Source organism: Ictidomys tridecemlineatus, chromosome 8 (assembly GCF_052094955.1).
Source record: "Ictidomys tridecemlineatus isolate mIctTri1 chromosome 8, mIctTri1.hap1, whole genome shotgun sequence".
NCBI classification, from domain to species: Eukaryota; Metazoa; Chordata; class Mammalia; order Rodentia; family Sciuridae; genus Ictidomys; species Ictidomys tridecemlineatus.
Genome location: NC_135484.1, coordinates 26359207 through 26379697, shown reverse-complemented (window position 1 = coordinate 26379697; position 20491 = coordinate 26359207). Strand labels below are relative to the sequence as shown.

The following is a 20491-nucleotide window of genomic DNA, read 5'->3' as shown; positions in this document are numbered from 1 at the left end:
CTCACTGGTCTGCCAGTCTATCCTGTGCCAACCCAACATTGTCTTGACCACTATAGCTTGGTAACAATTCTTGATTTCCAATAGGGCATGTCCCTGGCTTGCTGTTTTTCCCTCAGGAATGGTCAAGTGCTCTTTGACCTTTGCTCACTCTCTTTTCTTTTCTTTCTTCCTTGCTTTCTTCCTCTGTTTCTTACTTACTTGATTTCACAACCGGGGATTGAAACCAGGGTGTTCCACGTGCAAGGTAAGTGCTCCACCACTGAGCTACATCCCCAACTCCTTTTATTTTTTAGTCTTGAGGCAAGGTCTTGCTAAATTTCCCAGGCTAGCCTCAAGCCTGTGATCCTCCTGCCTCTGCCTCCTCAGTAGCTGGAATTACAGGTGTGTGACACCATGCCCAACTGATCTTTGTTTTTGCAAGTGAATTTTAAATTCAGCTTTTTGTGTTCTATGCCCCCTCAACCACAACCTCTTGCAAAATTCACCAGATATGCTTTTTTCCCCACATTCATCTTTCTTTACACAAATGAGGTTATATCTCTCCTTATACTTAGATTTCCTTGAAGTTCTTCAATAAAGACTGGTAATATTCTGAACAAAGAACTTGCACATATTTTCTTGTATTTATTCTGAGTGATTATTTTACACTACTAATTTTTTTCTGTTAAATAGAAATCCAATTATCTTTTTATATTGATATTACATCTAGAAATCTTGCTAAACTCTTATTAACATTGACAATTTGTCAGTGGATTCTTTTGAATTTTCCGTGTAGATAATTACATCATCTGCAAGTAATAATGTTTCATTTATTCCTTTTCTAATTCTTATCCTCTTATTTTTTTCTTGTATCATTGTGCTGAGTAGGATTTTTAGCCTATATGATGTTAAATAGAAGTATTAATAGGAGTATATTGTTATCCTAGACCTATTTCCCCCGCTTTTTCTGGCATTTGTTGTAGAATCAGAATCCCAAATGGACACCTTTGATTGGCCAAGCTTACATCACAGATCCTTCTAACAGCCAGAGTGGAGGGGAAAAAAAAAAACAAAAACAAAAGAAAACGTATGCACGGTGCTTAGCTTCTGTAATATGAACCCGAGCCCTTTCTCCAACTCTCCAAGGAAGGCCTCCCTCCTCATATGCATATTCAGATGCTGGACAACGGGAAGTAACTTGTAATTGCCTATGTATTTTTCTCTATGCACAGTAAGATTCTCCTTAATCAATCCAATCACACTTTTCCTTTTAAATTGAAACTCTGAGAACACATTGGGGATTCTCCCAGTTCCAAGTCATTGATGGAAGCTCCTGTGGCTTGCTGCAGGGTCTTAAAGAGGTAAACTTGGGGAAAGGATCAGGAGAAATACAGAGCTTTCTAAAGGATGGAAATTTCTTGTCAGTATAAAACCCCAGAATGAGTGGGAAGGGCAAGGGTTCTGCTGTCACTCAAGGGCATGCCCCTAATGACTTAGGACACCTCACAGGCCCCACCTCTGAAAGTCTCCACCACCTCCCAATAGCACCATCCCAGGAATCAAGACGTCTCTAGGGAACATCAAAATCCAAACTATAATGCACATGCAAGCACACACACACATGTATGCACACTCACAGACTTTTCCTCCCTCTTCCAAAAGTTTCTCTACTTTTGTCCCCACCACTGTCACCCCTGTCTCTCCCCTATATTTTCCTCTTCCTTGCGTGGCTGAGCAGTTTCCACACTCTCCCTGTCCTCTCTTAACTGTGAAGAAGTTACCCAGCAAACACACTGTGTTAGCTTTCCATCATCCTAACACCATACCGGGAATAATCAATTTATAAAGATAAAAGATTTATTTTGGCTCATGGTTATGGAGGTTCCAGTCTGTGACTGGGTTTGACCCCAAATTGGGTGAGGGAACACATCAGGCAGGAGCATACTGTAGAGCCAAACCACCCTCCATGGTTGAGAAGAAAAGAAAACTGAGTGGGAAGGGCAAGGGTTCTGCTGTCACTCAAGGGCATGCCCCTAATGACTTAGGACACCTCACAGGCCCCACCTCTGAAAGTCTCCACCACCTCCCAATAGCACCATCCCAGGAATCAAGACGTCTCTAGGGAACATCAAAATCCAAACTATAATGCACATGCAAGCACACACACACATGTATGCACACTCACATGTACATACACGCAATTTAAAATTTCTACATAGTCCATCACAAACAAATTAAAAACAAATGGCAAACTTAAAAACATAATTGTCATATATATGACATAAAATTATCATCCCAAATAAATATGAACAACTCTTATAAATTGATAAAAAGAACATCTTCATTTTTTAAATGGACAACATGAGCAAGCAAGGAAACACTAAAAATAAGATATTCAATTTCACCTTTTAAGTGTAGTTATAAGCAAAAAAGAAAAGTTTTATTAATTATTCCAGCTAAAATTTGGACAAATGAGGAAAAAATTTAATACACTATTTTGCTGAAGGAGAAATAAGTTAAAAACCCAAAATAAACCAAAATGACTGGGATTATAAATCATATCTCAATAATAACCCTGAATGTTAATTGCCTAAACTCAGTAATCAAAAGACATAGATAGGCAGATTGGATTTTAAAAAAAGACCCAGCAATATGCCTTCTTCAAGAGACTCACCTCCTAGGAAAAGATATCCACAGACTGAAGGTGAAAGTTTGGGCAAAAATATATCACTCACATGAACTGTGTAAAGAAGCAGGGGTTTCCATCCTCATATCAGACAAAGTAGAATTCAAACCAAAGTTAATCAGAAGGGATAAAGAAAGACATTTCATACTGCTTAAGGGAATCATATGTCAACAAGACACAACAATTGTAAATATTTATGCCCCAAACAAGGGAGTGTCTATGTACATCAAGCACCTTCTCAATTTCAAAAATCAATAATAGACCACAAAACAATAATATTGGGTGACTTTAACACAGCTCTCTCACCATTGGATAGATCTTCCAAACAAAAACCAAACAAAGAAACTATAGAACTCAATAATACAATCAATGATTAAGACTTAATGGACATACACAGAATATTTCATCCATTATTGAGCAAATATGACTTCTTAGCAGCACATGGATCCTTCCCTACTAAAATAGACCATATGTTATGCCACAAAGCAACTCTTAGCAAATAAAAAAAATAGAGATACTATCCTGCATTCTATCAGATAATAATGGAATGAAATAAAAAATCAATGATAAAATAAAAAAATAGAAGCTACTCCAACACCTGGAGACTAAATAATATGCTACTTAATGAACAATGGATAGCAGAAGACATCAGGGAGGAGATAAAAAAATTCTTAGAGGTAAATGAGAGCACCGATATAACATATCAACATCTCTGGGACACTATGAAGGCAGTGCTAAAAGGAAAGTTCATTGCATTAAGCTCATTCATTAAAAGAATAAAACATCAACAAATAAATGACCTACCATTACATCTCAAAGCCCTGGAAAAAGAAGAACAAATCAACACCAAAAGCAGTAGAAGACAGAAAATAATTAAAATAAACCTGCAATCAATAAAGTTGAAACAGTTGAAAAAATTGACAAAACAAAAACCTCTTCTTTGAATAAATAAGTAAAATTGATAAACCTTTAGCCACGATAATAAAGAGAATGAGAGAGAGAAAACTCAAATTACTAAAATTAGTGCTGAAAAAGGAAATATCACGACAGATGCTATTGAAATACAGAAGATAATTAGAAACTATTTTGAAAATTTATTCTCCAATAAAATAGAAAATCTCAAAGACATCAACAAATTTCTAGAGACATATGATCTTCCCAAACTGAATTAGGAAGACATACACAATTTAAACAGATCAATATCAAGCAATGAAATAGAAGATGCCATCAAAAGCCTACCAACCCAAGAAAAGCCCAGGACCAGAAGGATTCTCAGCTGTGTTCTACAAGACCTTCATAGAAGAACTAATACCAACACCCCTCAAATTATTCCATGAAATAGAAAAGGAGGGAACCCTTCCAAACTCACTCTATGAGGCTAGTATCACCCTGATACCAAAACCAAGGACACATCAAGGAAAGAAAACTTCAAGCCAATATCCCTGATGAAAACAGATACAAAAATTGTCAATGAAATTCTGTCAAATTGCATGCAAACACATCTTAAAAAGATAGTGCACCATGATCAACTCAGAGATGCAAGGTTGGTTCAACATATGAAAATCAATAAACGCAATTTATTATATCAAAAGACTCAAAGAAGAGTCTTAAAGACAACCATATATGATCATCTCAATATATATAGATAAGTGAAGCATTTGACAAAATACAGCACCTTTTCATGTTCAAAACACTAGAAAACCTAGGTATAGTAGGAACATACTCAACATTGCAAAAGCTATGTATGCTAAGCACAGGGCCAACATCATTCTAAATGGAGAAAATTGAAAGCATTCCCTCTAAAAACTGGAACAAGACAGGGATGCCCTCTTTCACCACTTTATTCAACATAGTTCTTGAAACCCTAGCCAGAGCAATCAGACAGACGAAAGAGATTAAAGAGATGAATAGGAAAAGAAGAACTCAAACTTAACTATTTGCTGATGACAAGATTCTATACTTAGAAGATCCAAAAAAATCCACCAGAAAACTTCTAGAACTAATACATGAATTCAGCAAAGTAGCAGACTATAAAATCAATACCCATAAATCAAATGTATTTTTATACATCAGTGATAAATCTTGTGAAAGAGAAATTAGGAAAACTACCCTATTCACAATAGCCTCAAAAACAATAAAATATTTGGGAATCAATCTAAAAAGAGGTGAAAGACCTCTACAATGAAAACTACAGAACACTAAAGAAAGAAATTGAAGATCTTAGAAGATGAGAAGATCTCCCATGCTCTTGGATAGGCAGAATTAATATTGTCAAAATGGCCATACTACCCAAACTGTTACACAGATTTAATACAATTCCTATTTAAAAGCCCAATGACATTCTTCATAGAACTAGAAGAAACAATCATGAAATTCATTTGGAAATATAAGGAACCCAGAATAGCCAAACCAATCCTTAGCAAGAAGAGTAAAGCAGAATGCATCACAATACTAGAGCTTAAACTATACTGCAGAGCCATTGTAACAAAAAATTATGGTATTGGCACAAATAGACACGGCGACCAGGGGTATAGAATAGAAGACACAGAGAAAAACCCATATAAATACAGTTATCTCACACCATACAAAGGCACAAAGAACATACATTGGAGAAAAGATAGCCTTTTCAACAAAAGGTGCTGGGAAAACTTCAAATCCATATGTAGTAAAATTAAATTAAACCACTATCTCTCACCCTGAACAAAAATCAACACAAGGTGGACCAAAGATTTAGGTACTAGAACAAAGACCTTAGGCCTAATAGAAGAAAAATTAGGCTCAAGTCTTTATCATGTCCCTTAGGACCTGGTTACCTTAACATGACTCCTAAAGCACAAAAAGTAAAATTAAGAACCAATAAATGGAATGGATTCAAAATAAAAAGGTTCTTCTCAGCAAAGGAAACAATCAATAATGAGAAGAAAGAGCCTACAGGATGGGAAAAAAATCTTTACCACACGCACTTCAGATAGAGCATTAATCTCCAGGATATATAAAGAACTCAAAAAACTTAACACCAATAAATAAATAATCCAATCAATAAATGGGTTAAGGAACTTAACAGACATTTCACAAAAGAAGAAATAGAATCTATCAACAAACCTATGGAAAATGTTCATTATCTCTAGTAATAAGAGAAATGAAAATCAAAACTACTCTACTACTTCATTTCATTCCATGGCAATTATCAAGAATACAAGCAATAATAAGTGATGGTGAGGATGTGTAGGAAATGGTACACTCATTCATACATTACTGGTGGGACTGCAAATTGGTGCAATCACTTTGGAAAGCAGTATGGAGATTCCTCAGAAAACTTGTAATGGAACCACCATTTGACCCTGCTATCCCACTCCTCGGTTTATACCCAAAGTACTTAAAATCAACATACTACAGGGACACATACACACCAATATTATAGCAGCTCAATTCACAATAGATAAACTATGAAACCAACCTAGATGCCCTTCAACAGATGAATGGATAAAGAAAATGTGCTACATATAAAAATGGGATATTACACAGCCCTAAAGAAAAATGAAATTATGGAATTTGCAGGTAAATGGATGGAACTAGAGAATATCAAGCTAAGTCAAATAAGCCAATCTCAAAAAAAAAAACTAAAGGCCAGATGTTTTCTCTGATAGGTGGATGCTGATCCATAGTGGAGCTTGGGGTGGGGTTAGGGAAGAATGAAGGAACTTAGGACTGTGCAGAGGGCAGTAAGGAGAGGGGTAGGGCTATGGGGATGAGAAGGACAGTATATTATTACCCTATATTCAGGTATGGTTACACTGTTGTTGTGACTCTGCACTATGTAAAGCTAGAGAAATGAGAAGTTGTGCTCCATTTGTATACACAATGTATCAAAATGCATTCTACTGTTATGTATAACTAATTAGAACAACTTTAAAAAATAGAAGGGAGACCAGTGGAATATAGGAAGGACATCAAGAGGAGGTACTTGGGAATGAAATTGATCAAATTATACTGTTTTATTCTATGCATATAAAATGTATTCATATGTATGTATATTCATATATATACATATGAATATATTTTAACAAATCCCACCATTATATATAATTATAATATGCCAATAAAAAGGAAAACATTTTAAACTATCAAAAAATATACTCTTATGCTGACGGACATGTGTACTATGGTAGAAGAACATGCTTATATTCCTTTAGTAGAGACTGGCAATATGTGGTTAAACCCTGGAATGGCATCTGTTTTGTTTTGTTTTGTTTTGTTTTTTCTTTTTTTGGTCCTGGGGATTGAGCTCAAGGACACTCAACCACTGAGCCACATTTCTAACCCTATTTTTAGTATCTTATTTAGAGACAGGGTCTCACAGAGTTGCTTAGCACCTTGCTTTTGCTGAGGCTGGTTTTGAACTCTATATCCTCCTTGCCTCAGTCTCCAAGCTGCTGGGATTCAGGCCTGTACCATCACACCTGACTTGCATCTGCTTTTTGACTCAGCACTTGTAGGAATGTATTCTAGAAAGATATTCGAATAGGGAAGTAATACAATAACCACTGCAATTCACTGAAGCCATGCTTATAATCGTACAAACTGGAATCCAACAAAATGGACAGATTGAATAGACTTTGCTAGAGTCATCTGATGGAATGACCAGCAGCCTAACTAAAAAGGAAAAGTTGTCTGTAAAAAACCATTGACTGAAAAGAAGCAGAATATATGAAAGTATAGTTCCTTAATTCTAATTATGTTAAAAACTCTTATCTTCAAGTTTCCTCTTCAGACCTTGAGATTGACATCTCTAGGTGACAATGACGTCACATAGGTGACCTCTATGCACTATGAGGCAAATGAGCAAATACTCCAAAAGAAAAAGGAAGTTAAACACCCCTGGGTTCTAAAATCTTGGTCCATCAAATGCCTGCCACCCTGTTTGTTTGTTTTTCAATATTTATTTTTTAGTTGTAGTTGGGCACAATACCTTTATTCTATTTGTTTATTTTTATGTGGTATTGAGGATCAAACCCAGGGCCTCACATGTGCTAGGTGAGTGTTTTACCTCTGAGCCACAACCCCAGCCCTACCCTGTTTGCTTTGATGTTCTTGCTTTTAATTCTTAAGTTTGGTCTTATACTTGCTTTTAACAGTAATGTTGTTCTGACACAAACTGTTGTACAATAGCCAGAAGAAAACATCAAATTGTATCATATTTAAGTGCATATTAATTATCAGTAAAATAGAAAATTGCTTTTAAATTTTATCTGTTTTGTGGATATTGTTTTTTTGTTTTTAAGTAGGGTTGTATTACCTGAGTGTGTTGGTGCACACCTGTAATCCCAGCTACTCAGGAAGTTAAGTGCCCCTGGATTCAAGCCCTAGTACAAAACAAAGGTGGTGGTGGTAGGGGGGTTGCATCATATTTTATACATTTCTTAAAACATTATTTATAATCATTTACTTTTCTAAATGCTCAGTATCATTAATGATTTCATAAACAACCTTCAAATTAATTTTTTTCTTTTATTCTAAATTTAATACAAAGCTGAATTTAATCCAAAATTATGCTTATTGTATTTTCAGATTTTACTGGTACATATTTGGGAAAAAAACCACTTCACATTACAAACAAGTTTCTTTAGCACACTGTGAATTAGGCATAAAAGTAAGTAAAAAGATCTATTATTTGAATATCAGGTAGGAAAAAAAAAGAACTTAAAAGGGAGAGTTGATCTGGATGAACCAAGGTGGCCAATTTCCAAAGCACTAGCAAATCCACTAGTTGTCATCAGATTTAGAAATTCTGAATCAGGACTGCTTCCTAAGTGTTCATAAATAGGGAATTAGTCAAGTCCTCAACACTGAAGAGCAAACTTCTTTGCATCTTCAGACACCCCTCTTTCCATTTCCAAATGTGGGGGTGGTCATCTATTCATTTCATTTACACTCAATGCATGACTTCATGTTTTATGAGAAAAACAAAAGTCACCAGGTGCAGCTGCCACAAATTTCCATTCCCACATCAATAAGGTAAACCAAGTCACAAACCAGCCTTCTACTTTTCCCTCCTGTCTGTAGATTGGCCTTCATGCCTGCCTGGGCAATGACCATCTGCACCTAGATGCCATCTTCTCGTCTCCATAGGACACTTATTTCACCATTAGGCTGGCTTCCTCCCACTTCTTCAGCCTCTGCTTTCTTGTCTCTCTCTCCCTCTTTTTTTCCTCACTGGACATATTCCCCATCAAGAGACTTTTTAGACTCAAATCTCTCTCTAATCTGATGCTTTTCAAATTTCATGCCTCTATTAGTGTATTGTAAAATAATTGAATGTTCACCAAAATATATGTTTAGATAGAGTAGTATGAAACCTACAAATATGTGCAACACATACATTCTAAACAAGAACTTTCCAGGTTGTGGAAAATACTCCAGACAATTAAGTTGAGTGACAGCTAGTGACAAGGGTGTAATGAGGGTCTGTGTTGACTGGGAACCAGCCAGCCTTTTACTGTCCTGCTCACTGGTGGCCCATCTGATGTTTGAGATCGGATCATAATTGTATCAGGAAAGTTCATATTTTATGTCATTATACTTTACAGTTAATTGGGAAATGAAGTTTAAAAGAAATTTATCCTCTGTTGGCAAAGGCAGCAAGATTTTCCACCAAGATTTGGCTATGAGTTAACAACTTTCAATGTGGGTTTTGTTTTGTTTTGGATGAGGTACAATTTTTACAAGTGTTTAACTGTGATAACTGTACATGTTAATCAAATTTACACAAAGTGTTCTTAAGAATTCATTATTAGAAGAAATAAAGATGTAGAAATCACAGAAACCTGTTCTGTTTGAATTGCCAGATCTGGACGTGTATACAATGACAACAGAAGAAAAAAGTGTTTCTTCTAATATTCTTTCATATGAAAACTTGAGATCTCCCCAATTCCCCCCTTCCTTGGAACTACAGCAAGCAAAACTTGTTGATAAGGCCCTCAAATATTTTCAAAGAAAGGAAAAAAAAGACAGAACTTCATCAAAACTAAATTTCATATTGGTTAATGAAAGCATCATTTCATATTCTAATTGCATATGTGTGTGTTGTGAAAGAGAAAATTGCTTAAGTACTTGCTGAAAAAATTATTCTCTGCACACATGGATGCGATGAATATGATTCTTGATAAATCAGCTATGAAATTTACAACTAGACTTCTAGTGATAACGTAGTCTTAACAGATTTATAGTTCTACAGGACATATAGAATTGAATTAATACTTATTAGGCAGACACAGATGGTGTGAGGCCACTTCAGAGCACTAATATTGTGCTTGCTTCAGCAGCACATGTACTAAAACTGGAACAATAAAGAGAAAATTAGCATGGCCCCTGTGCAAGGATGTCATGCAAATTTGTGAAACATTGCATATTAAAAAAAAGAGCACTAATATTTCAAGTGATTAACATGTTCACTTTATGCAAAATATATAGGACATGATGACTTTTATAAAGCATTTTTGTGTTGTTCATATTTAATCTAGCACATAATTGGTTAAGTAATTTAATAGAATTGGAAAACACATTATATGAAAAACAGATTCAGCTGGAAAATTGTAATAGAATTGCAAATTTGTTAAGAAGTAAACATAACCATAAAACATAGTAGGGTAATTAAAAGTATTCTTAGAAACTACTATTGATATTATTATTCAGAACCCATATTTCATACGTTCTAAAGATTTTGGTGTTCTAAGGATTCTACCAATCCTCCTAAACTTGAAAATGAGAGTAATGATAAACAAACAATTTAAGGAAATTTTCACTTTTCTGTACCTCTTGTTCCAACTTTGGAGCTATGGCTGCGATTGGTAGTGTCTGACCAAGTCCTCCTCCCTTTGCCATAGAAACAGAACTGTGGCTGGACTCTGGGAGACTGCGATAGATTGTCATACACAGGCAGATTTCTGCAACTCTGTCTTCAATAGAAGACGATGGAAGAAGGAATTTATGTGACTTGGGCTCTGAGGTGTGGATTTCTCTATGTGCCTAGGGTCCATTCAGGTCACACAGATGAGAATAACTCCCTGTGTGATGGCGAAGCAGTAACATGCAAGCAGCACATTCCTGGAATGAGCTCCTGGACCTCTGCACCAACCTACACCACTTGGGCCTTAGTTTAAGTTAGAAATCAGTGTAACCCACTGTCTTGTTGGGTCTTTGTTAGAGCAGCTAAGCATTTCCATTTCACTAACTTACATATACATGATATCATAGTGAAGGGCGGGCTTCTACAAGCAATGTACTAAGTTATATGAGCTCAGGAATGGGAGTCATACTTTCCTGTTGCAAAAGCAATCTCATTTGATTTACATTTGGAAGATATTTCAGCAAAAGTTAGCACAAGAACTCCAATTGTTGACATTGTTAACGAACTGAATTTGGATTTATAGGGATAAAATAATATATACTGCAAGGTGTTAGATATATGCAAAAGTTACAAAATACATTTAAAATAATCACCACAGTCACTATGTATCATCAACATTTTGCAACATATGAAGAAAACAGTATTAAATAGTGGCGTATAATTAAAGAGAATAATCATACTACAAGTCTCTACTTCAAAGTTTAATCATTTCCAAAAATAAAAATGAAATATTATGGAAGGCATTTTGATAAATGACCCACTTGTTTTCCAAAATCCTGAAAAATCTATAGTTGAGTTAAAGTCAACGTCCAGGCGGGGGATGTAGCTCAGTGGTAGAGCATTTGCCTAGCATGCACCAGGCCCTGTGTTCAAGCCCCAACTTCACCTACACATACACACTGATGCCCAAAGAAGAAAGCTAATAACTGCTACTTTCTTTGAATACATTGAAACATGATTATAAATTTATCATATAAATTAAGATTAGAGAATTCTTATTGATGAATAGTTTATTGTCATTAATAATATCCATGGAAACTTAAATGTGTTAGCCAGAATTTTTAAGCAACAAAACTAAAAACATGGAAAAGAATAGGCATTAAGTATAAACATTGTCCTCATACCCCAGCCTGGGATGAATTTAGGAACAGGCAAATGTGACTGATGTAAGAAAAATCATTTTTAATAGTAACTCTTATGATTCATAGTAAGTATTGCTTTATAAATAAAACTTTTGAGTTTTTAACCTACATATGTACATATATGTATACTGGATAGCAATACAAAGCATGTTTTCCACTGTGAGTTGTAGGGAAAATGTTAGAAGGTGTTCACTTTCCTTTACAGCCAACCTCAGGAGTGAGCTATGTGATTCCACCTGCTCTTTGTCCTCTGCAGCTGGGCTCTTGCCCCAGGAACCTAACCCATCTCTCATATCCACTCCATCCTTCCTTGTGTCTACCTTTGTCCTTTCTGTGACCGTTCATGTGTTTGCTGACTTTGAATCTCCTTTTATACCACCTTTAAAAAAAGTAACATTTTTGTAATTATAAAAGTAAAACTGTTTAATGAAAAATAAACTTACCCATAGCTTCACTGGAGATCATCACTGTTAATATTTTTATGTATTTCAGCTTTATATAGGTGTATGTATTTTAAATTTGTGTGTATATCTATATCAAATATTTGAATAATAAAATTGGGGTGGTTTAGTGTATGGAAGTACATAGCAATTCACAATTTGCTTATTACTGCATATAGTAGAAACTGTTTTTTATATCAGTCAGTATCTCTCTGTTCCATTATCCTAAAGCTATATAGTATCCTGCTCTGTGGATACCTCACAAGTTATCTCTCCATTTCCCTGTTGATGGACATGCGGGTAGTTTTCATTTGTTTGTAATTAAAAGAAACATTGAAATGCTTGTACAAAAATCTTCATTCATTTCAATAATCACTTCCTTAGGATGAATTCTCATAAGAGGGAATAACTGGGCCAGCATCATCCAGAGTTCCTCCAGGAATGTGATGACTACAGTCCCACCAGCACCCAAGACATGAGAGGACCTTATTGACAGCTCCTTACTAACAATGGCTTGAAAAATAACAGTTATAAAGCACCAATTAAAATAAAGCAATAAAGGCTGGGGCTGTAGCTCAGTGGTAGAGCACCTGCCTCGCCCGTGTGAGGCACTGGGTTCAATCCTTAGCACCCCAATAAAAATAAATAAATAAAGATATCGGGTCCACTACAACTAAAAGAATATTTTTAAAAAGGTTTTTTTTTTTTAAATAAAGCAATGAATAAAAGGAAGGACGAGTAGAGCAGAGGAAGGGAAGCTGGGAGAAGGAGAGGATGGCAAAGAGGAAGCACTGGGGACTGAGGTGGAGCAAATTATATCCCATGCATGAATGATGATGCCAAAACAAACCCCATATTACATAGAACTATAATGTACTAATAAAACCATTTTAAAAATAGCATTTGGTCAAATTGACTAATAAAAATAGCAACTTACTTAAAAGTTTGTGCTCTTGGGGCTGGGGCTCTAGCTCAGTGGTGAGGTTTGATCCTCTGCACCACATAAAAATAAATAAAGACATTGTGTGTCCATCTACAACTAAAAAAAATTTTTTTTAAAGTTGGTGTTCTTTTGAGTAGCAGCTGCTTGTACAGTTTTTTTTAATAGGTTAATCATTTTATTCTTCATTGACTTTTTTCCCTTTCTTTCTTTCTTCCTTTTTTTTTTTTTTAAGTCAGGGATTGAACCCAGGGGTAATTAATCACTGAGCCACATCCCAGCCTTTATATATATATATTTTATTTTGTGACAGGGTCTTGCTACGTTGCTGATGCTAGTTTTAAACTTGCAGTCCTCCTGCCTCAGCCTCCTAAACCACTGGGATTATAGACATTAGCATGGTTACAGACATTAGCATGGTGTTCAGCATTTTTTTTTTAAAATAGCAGTTTGGAAAAGCTGCTTAAACCTTTATCTCTGACATTATCATAAATATTTCCTGGTTTGAAGGTTAAGTAAACTTGTGATTTTAATTATAAAAATAATAAATAATTTTAAATGGACTCAAAAATATAAGTCTATATAAAATTAAAAGAAATTTCCTCTTTCTTCCTTTAATTTGCTTATTAATTTTGTATGAAACTTTTGGCTTAAAGTCTTTAACTTGCCAAATCTATTGAAATTTCTTTTTTGTTTTCTCTCCCTTTTCCTCCATACTCCTTCCCTGCTCCCCGCCCCAACCCTCTTCAGTTTCTGCCCTAGCTGGTTTGATAGAAATCTTAATGCACTAAGATAAGTGTGTTCACTTACATTTTCTTCTAAACCTTTTGTGGCTTAGCATTTAAATCTAACTTTTTAATAGATTTGTAATGTATTTTGATATATGATATAGTTGTGATGGATGTGTTTTTCTGAATAGTTAACATGCAATTTAAAAATTTTTTTTTAGTTGTCAATGGACCTTTATCTTATTTATATGCAGTGCTGAGAATCAAACCCAGTATCTCACACATCCTAGGCAAGAGCTCTACCATTGAGCCACACCCCAGTCCCCCAAAATGTGATTTAACATTAGTATACTATGTGCTATAGTGTTTGACTTTTTATTTATTTTTTTTCACTGCAAACCTTTCTTCAAATGATGGCTTCATTGGCTGTGTGGGTGATAGTTAAAGGGATGTGGGGAAACTGTGAATTTGCAAGTTTTGCCTCCTCAGTTCCCAGGACTTACAGTATCCCCTGCCTGCTGGACACCCTGCTTTGGCACTTTGGCACTCCCTTCCCTGGCTACTCTCCCAGTCCTTGGATTTCTGACTTCCTTCTAGCCTCCTCAGGTATTTACTCCTCTGCCCCTCACTTGACGGTTAGTGTCCTCCTACTCACAGCAACCAAACCCTAGGCATCAACAATGTTATATGCTTAATGACTTTAAATTCCTCCTTTCGATCACAGACCCCCATCCTGAGTTCCTACCCATAAGTAAAATACCCCAGATGTACCTCATTTTCATTTCAACCTGACCACGTTCAAAACTGAACTCATAAACTCCCCCTATTCCAAACTCTTCTTTTCCTTCTCTCTTCTTTAACCTAGAGAATGAGGCAACTGTCCCCCCAATGTCTTAAACAAGGAAACTGGAAATTGTCTCTTATGTTACCACCACTCCTCCATTAAATGCTATTTATTGCTTCTGTGCCCTAAATGTCTCTTATATTTTCTTCCCACTTACAAAAGGCTTTATTTCTTTTTTTCCTAGATTGCTGCAAATGTTCCTACTGTTCTCCCAGGTGCTAGTCTACCTCTTCTCCGCAGTCCATCATCCTCACTACCACTACAGTTACACTTCTTTCTTTTAAAAAAAATTTTTTTTAGTAGTTGATGGACCTTTACTTTATTTGCTCATTTATATGTGGTGCTGGGACTCCAACCCAGTGAGCGGCTGTGTGTGGTGTTACAGTCTAAGGCCCAGTACGTGGACATGAAACCAGGCCCAGGGAGGCAGGTGACTTCCAGCCAACAAGAACTGTACCCAAACAGTCCTGAATGCAAAGGCCTTTTAAAAATTTCTTTCCTCCTCTTCCCTGCCACTCTTGGGCTGAAAATATTCCCTCTGAGAGAGGGGGCGAACCAGCGCCTTCTCATTGGAGCCATTTAGCCTGCAGGAGTCAGGGCCTCAAATTTTGAAAGTACCCTGTGTAACTTTTCTTTATACATTCATCCGTTGAAGGCCCTAAGCTCCCTGCAGTCAGGAGCACACAGCCTGTTCACGGTGGCATCCCCCTGGCCTGGCTCCCAGCGTGACACAGGTGGTGGCCCAGAGGGCTGTTCACCACTGAGTGAATGCACATATTTTCTGGTGAGGACTCAGGGATGCAGCAGGCGCGGCGCCTGCACAGCACTGCGGAGTCGGGGGTCGGGGCTGGGCCACCCCAGCTCAGCCCAAAGCAGCCGTCGGCGCGTGCGGGAGGCCAGGACCGAGGCCCCTCCCTGTCTGCTGCCCGCAGCCGACTAGGAGCTCCCAGGGGCTGAGCCTGGCTCCCGCCCGGCGGGCGAGCCAGCTCCGGACGTCCGCCTCCACCTTTCCGCGAAGCCTTGGAGTCCCTGTCCGCCTACACCGCAGGGTCAGTGGCCGCGGCCTCCAGCCTCCAGCCCGGCCCGCCGCAGCCGCCACCATCGCTACCGCCGCCACCGCCGCCACCGCCGCCGCGGCGCGGAGCGGAGCGCACCTGACCCTGGCGGGCGGGCGGGGCGCCGGGGCGGGGCGGTGGGACTGACGTGGCCCGCGGCATGGAGCGGGCGTGATTCATCAGCGGGCTGGGGACGAGCGCAGTGGCCGCCTAGGCGCCCAGGACCAGGCAGCGGCGGCTGCGTCCCCGGCCCGGCGGGCCAACGCTCTCTCCCTGTAGGCAGCCCGGCCCCGGGAAGGTCAAGATGGAAGAGATCCTGAGGAAGCTGCAGAGGGAAGCGTCCGGGAGCAAGTACAAAGCCATCAAGGAGAGCTGCACCTGGGCCCTGGGTAAGCGCGCCGAGCCGCGGGCGGGGAGGGCGCCCGGCACCTGCTCCCGCCGCGGGAGGGCCGCGCTGGCACTGCCCAAGCTGCCCCTGGGCTTGCGGGGCCGTTCGCTGTGCGTGGGTTATGGATGTTTGTCGCGCAATAGCGAGAGTTGCCTCGGTGAAATGATGTGGGATAGGAGAAGCTTGGCTCGGGCGTGGGCATCCCAGCTGCCTCCCATCTAGTCTTTATCTTCTCCCAAACCTTAACCGGGAGCTGTTGTCCTTCCTGGATCCCCAGCACCTTGGACAACTGTCACCCCTTGCCGAGAGTTAGGACCCCAAACCGGTGCGAATGCAAGGCCCTGATATCATCGAAGCGCCTGTAGGGAAGAGGGAAGTTAAACCAACAACCCAGATCTCAAACATTGGCGTGTGGAACCAGGAAGGAAAGATTAAGCTTTAATTTGCTTTTCCTGAGAGACGCCAGCTTGCTAAGTATTAGCTTTGGTGGTTATTGTGGGTGGAAAATAACATATGGGAAGAATTGCCGTTACCTCTGCAATTCGTTTGTGATCTGCCTTTCAGACAGGTGGGATTTTAGATTTGTGAGCTGTGCTAGCATTGTAATAAGTTCCAGGTAGCAAATTGGCGTTTTCCATCTCTGGTTGCAGAACTCAGCAGCAGAAAGAAACGGAATGACATACCAGTTGTCAAGAATTTGGGTAATCAGAATGGTAATAGAGAACAGGAGCATAATTTGGGTGATACTGATGCTTCTTAAATAGAAAAGCCTGAGAAGAAACCAAGAACAGCTCTGTGGGCCCCTCGCCTTGCCTTGCCCATGCTTGTATGTGGTGCTTCAGTAACCACTATATTAAAAAATAGAATCCCTTTCCTTGGGAATCAAGAGACAGTCCATGCTTGTCATGACACTGTGTTGTGTGATAGACCAAAAAGAGAAAAGAGAAGTGCCATCAGCCTTTCCACTAAACGTAGAATTCTGATAGCATTTCAGGGCACTCTGTTAGGGTTTAGAAGGTCTTAATTCACATTAGTTTGGGTGTGTGTGTACAATCATAGCAGCATCAGTTTTTGCTTAATCTGTGCATATCGTCACAGAATTGTCTGGAGTATTGTCTAGGAAGTTTATCTTGTACATAGAGCCAGCACTTGACCATTGTAGTTTACCATTAAAGAAAAATGGATTCAATATCTGAGAGCAGCAAGGCTCTTAAAGCCACAGGACTATTTTTTTGCATTGCTATTGTCATTCAGCAGTGATTCAGAGCTAGATTCCCAAATGCCTCTAATGAAGGGTCACAGATGGCTGGGTAACATAATAAAGCAGGGCCTGATTGTGCACTAAACATGTCATTCCTAGTATTCATTATTATTTTGCTATAAATTAAGCAGATTTAGATAAACAAAGTAAAGAGAGTATGTATGTATGGGTGATACTGATGCTTCTTAAATAGAAAAGCCTGAGAAGAAACCAAGAACAGCTCTGTGGGCCCCTCGCCTTGCCTTGCCCATGCTTGTATGTGATGCAAGGTAAAGAGAGTAGTAGTATGTTTAATAAGTTTGACATTTGATGCTCAACATCTTGCTAAGTTAAATTACAATGTTGTAGCATTTAGGCCCTAGAAGTCACAGATGAAGCCTAGAGCTGAGACAGGTAGATTTCTGTGTCAACCCCAAATCCAGCCTGACTGTAAGGGTAGACCTGGTTCCTTTCTCAGTGATTTTTCTGAAATAAAAATCAGAACAGGGAATTGCATGAAATAGTTAAGTAACAGTGCAGAGCACTCATATGTACCTTGGAATGAGCAAATCGGGAAAGCAGGCCAAAGAAGGGGGGATGAATATAAGGTCAGGATGTGAGGGGGATTGATGTGAGCTGGAGGGCTTTTGAAGTAGGTTTCACTTGAAGAATAGGTAGGCTCTTCTTTTTTCCTCACTTATTTATTTAGCAAACATTATTGAGACCTCTACTGTATGAGCATGAGATATAAGGATGAATGAAATGCTTCCTGGAAAGAGTTAGAAGGGCTGGTGCAGCGAGAATGCTGTGTAAACAAAGGCAAGGGAGATGGTTTCCCACTCCAGTCCCTTTCTGTTGCCTAATCAATGTTAGCACCACAAAACGCTCATCACTACTCAACCCCATGATTTCTCTACAGATTCACATGTAAACATCTTAGAATGCATTTCAGAATCTATCCCCAGAGTCCCCTTTTAATCATCCCCTTGCCAAAAGCTCAAGGACCCAGGGGCAGTCAGCAGCGGCATTTGTTGGACACACTGCAAAGCATACTTCTCTACCTTTGCCTATGCTAGTCCTTCTGCCAGGAATTCCCTTCCCTGACTCTCCAAGGCCCAGCTCACACCCGAAGCATTTCCTGTGCTCCTCAGTGGAACCAGTTGCTCTGCTGGGTTCAGAGTCCTGCCCTTACAACTCTCTTAGAGAACAGTTATGACTTTGGTCATAGAGATGGTGCATGTACAAATACTCTGTTAGGGAAGAAGAATTGAGAAATATGCTGTGTGCAAGAAATCAAACAAGTTAAAGTCAACTTAAGCTAAACACAGTTTATTTGTTCCATCCATTAAAGAACAGAAGAACAGCTGTGGGGTTCAGTTTGATTCAGAAATTCTCAAGGTTTTGTCTTGCTCTTTATGGATTGATCAACATGCTCTGCATGGATATCCACTATTGTGCTCATGAGTCACCACGCTTAGATCATCTCATGAAAAAGGGTCATCATCCACTTAGGCCATTGTGGGAGACGGTGGGGCCCCCTCCCTCACCTAGGCCATCATGGGAGAGAGAGGTCCTCTCCTACCTAGGCCATCATGGGAGAGAAAGGTCCTACCTTACCTAGGCCATCATGAGACAGACAGGCCCTCCCCTACCTAGACCATCATGGGAGAGAGGGGCCCTCCCCCACCTAGAACATCATGAGACAGAGGGACCCTCCCCCACGTAGGCCATCTCAAGACGGAGGGCCTCTTCCAGTCACTCCTGCCTGGTCCTTAGTGTTTTCTTGTTCTCCCCTTGTCCTGCTGGGTCACAGGCAGTCCTCCAGCCAAGGAATGCAGTGGCTGACTGGCTAAACCCAGGCCGTGAGTCTGACTGAAATCCAGGGTCAGTGAAAGATGGTTTTCTCAAAGCAAAATTAGAGTGCTGCTCAGAGGCGCGAGAGTGGATGCTGGTCAGTCAGGCCAACGCGTCCATGGGGCAGCCAACTCTGGGCACCGGCACGGTTGCTTCTGCTTTCCTGGTGGCTTCTGCATGTACAGCATGAGAGGCAGATGTTCAAAAAATTCTTTAGAGACTAGTTTGGACTTCAGTGGTATTCATCTTTATTGATTTATGAGAGCTCTGTGTGTTCATTTCAGAATATTGGAAAATATTAGAACAATATAAAGAAAAAATACAAATCACCTGTATTCTCAGCACCCAGAGATAATGCTGTAGACAGTTTAAGAGCTTTCCCTTTTGCAAAGGGTCAGGACACAGCTAGTGAATTGTCATTTGTTTTTCAACTCCAGCATTTTCTTTGTTATTTTTTTTTCTTTAATGCATTTTTAACTTGAGCATTTTCTTCCACTTTGTCATAACACTTCTCTGAAAATCAATGTTCTTAACGGTGTGGAATAACTAGCAAGGAATATGTGTGCAGCACCTCTTTATTTAGTGCCATCTGGATTCTCTCTTGTCAGTGGGGAATGGCCTAACCAGTGAGTTGCAAAGAATGAGTACGTTGGGAGTGAGCTCCCGCAGAGCCTCAGAGAATGGTTTTTTCCTTCAAGAACCAGCAGCTCTGGAGGCCTATGCACTGGGACATGGTGGAAGAAATAGTGGCAGAGAGTTGTTTCTGGAAGGGACCGTGCCCTTGTTTTAGAAGTACTTCTAGTATTTTACAGGTATCAGGAGACTTATGTGGAATGAATTTGGAAAATAAAGGAGAGGGGAGAGAAAATTAGAGGCAGGAACTCCAGCTAGGAGAAGGAAGATCATCTATCCAACCACTTCCATCCATCTTCCCAACTTGCTTTTCCTTCCCACCACTGGTTCTGTTACCTTCACAGACAGACTCCTTAACAGGTGTCCTCACTTTCTACTCACCTTGGTCTTGCTCTGGTCTGCCTTTCCCCTCTTTAATAAGATTGGATGCTGTTGGGTGCTCACATTACCTGAGGTTACCCAGGTTATTACAGCCCTCGAGCTGCTATCTCCACTGGTCGAACACTTCCATGCCCATGGCTTTGGCCCAGTCTCTGAGAATATGAAGCCTGCACTTTTACAATTAGTGCACACCTGTGCTTTGACATCCAGCCCCAGGCAGCTACCTATTCAACATCTCTACTTGAGTGGCCAAAGGTACTTGAGCTTAACAAAGT

At 39.4% G+C, this 20491-nt stretch overlaps 1 protein-coding gene and 1 non-coding gene across 3 annotated transcripts in view; both read left to right on the top strand.

The window, feature by feature from the left end:
• Positions 1–9971: 9971 nt before the first annotated feature.
• Positions 9972–10078, top strand: LOC120889418 (U6 spliceosomal RNA). Its single transcript, XR_005733312.1, has one exon. It is a non-coding gene; the product is annotated as a U6 spliceosomal RNA (small nuclear RNA).
• A 5392-nt stretch (positions 10079–15470) lies between these two features.
• The window catches only part of Arfgef3 (ARFGEF family member 3), a 157914-nt gene continuing 152893 nt past the window's right edge, over positions 15471–20491 (top strand). Inside the window, exon 1 of one of the 2 annotated variants that reach the window (XM_078019053.1) lies at positions 15471–16109. In XM_078019053.1, coding sequence (XP_077875179.1) covers positions 16025–16109 — 85 coding nt within the window. In that variant the 5' untranslated portion in view covers positions 15471–16024. The remainder of the gene's footprint in view (positions 16110–20491) is intronic. The other variant, XM_005329807.5, reaches the window with a different exon arrangement.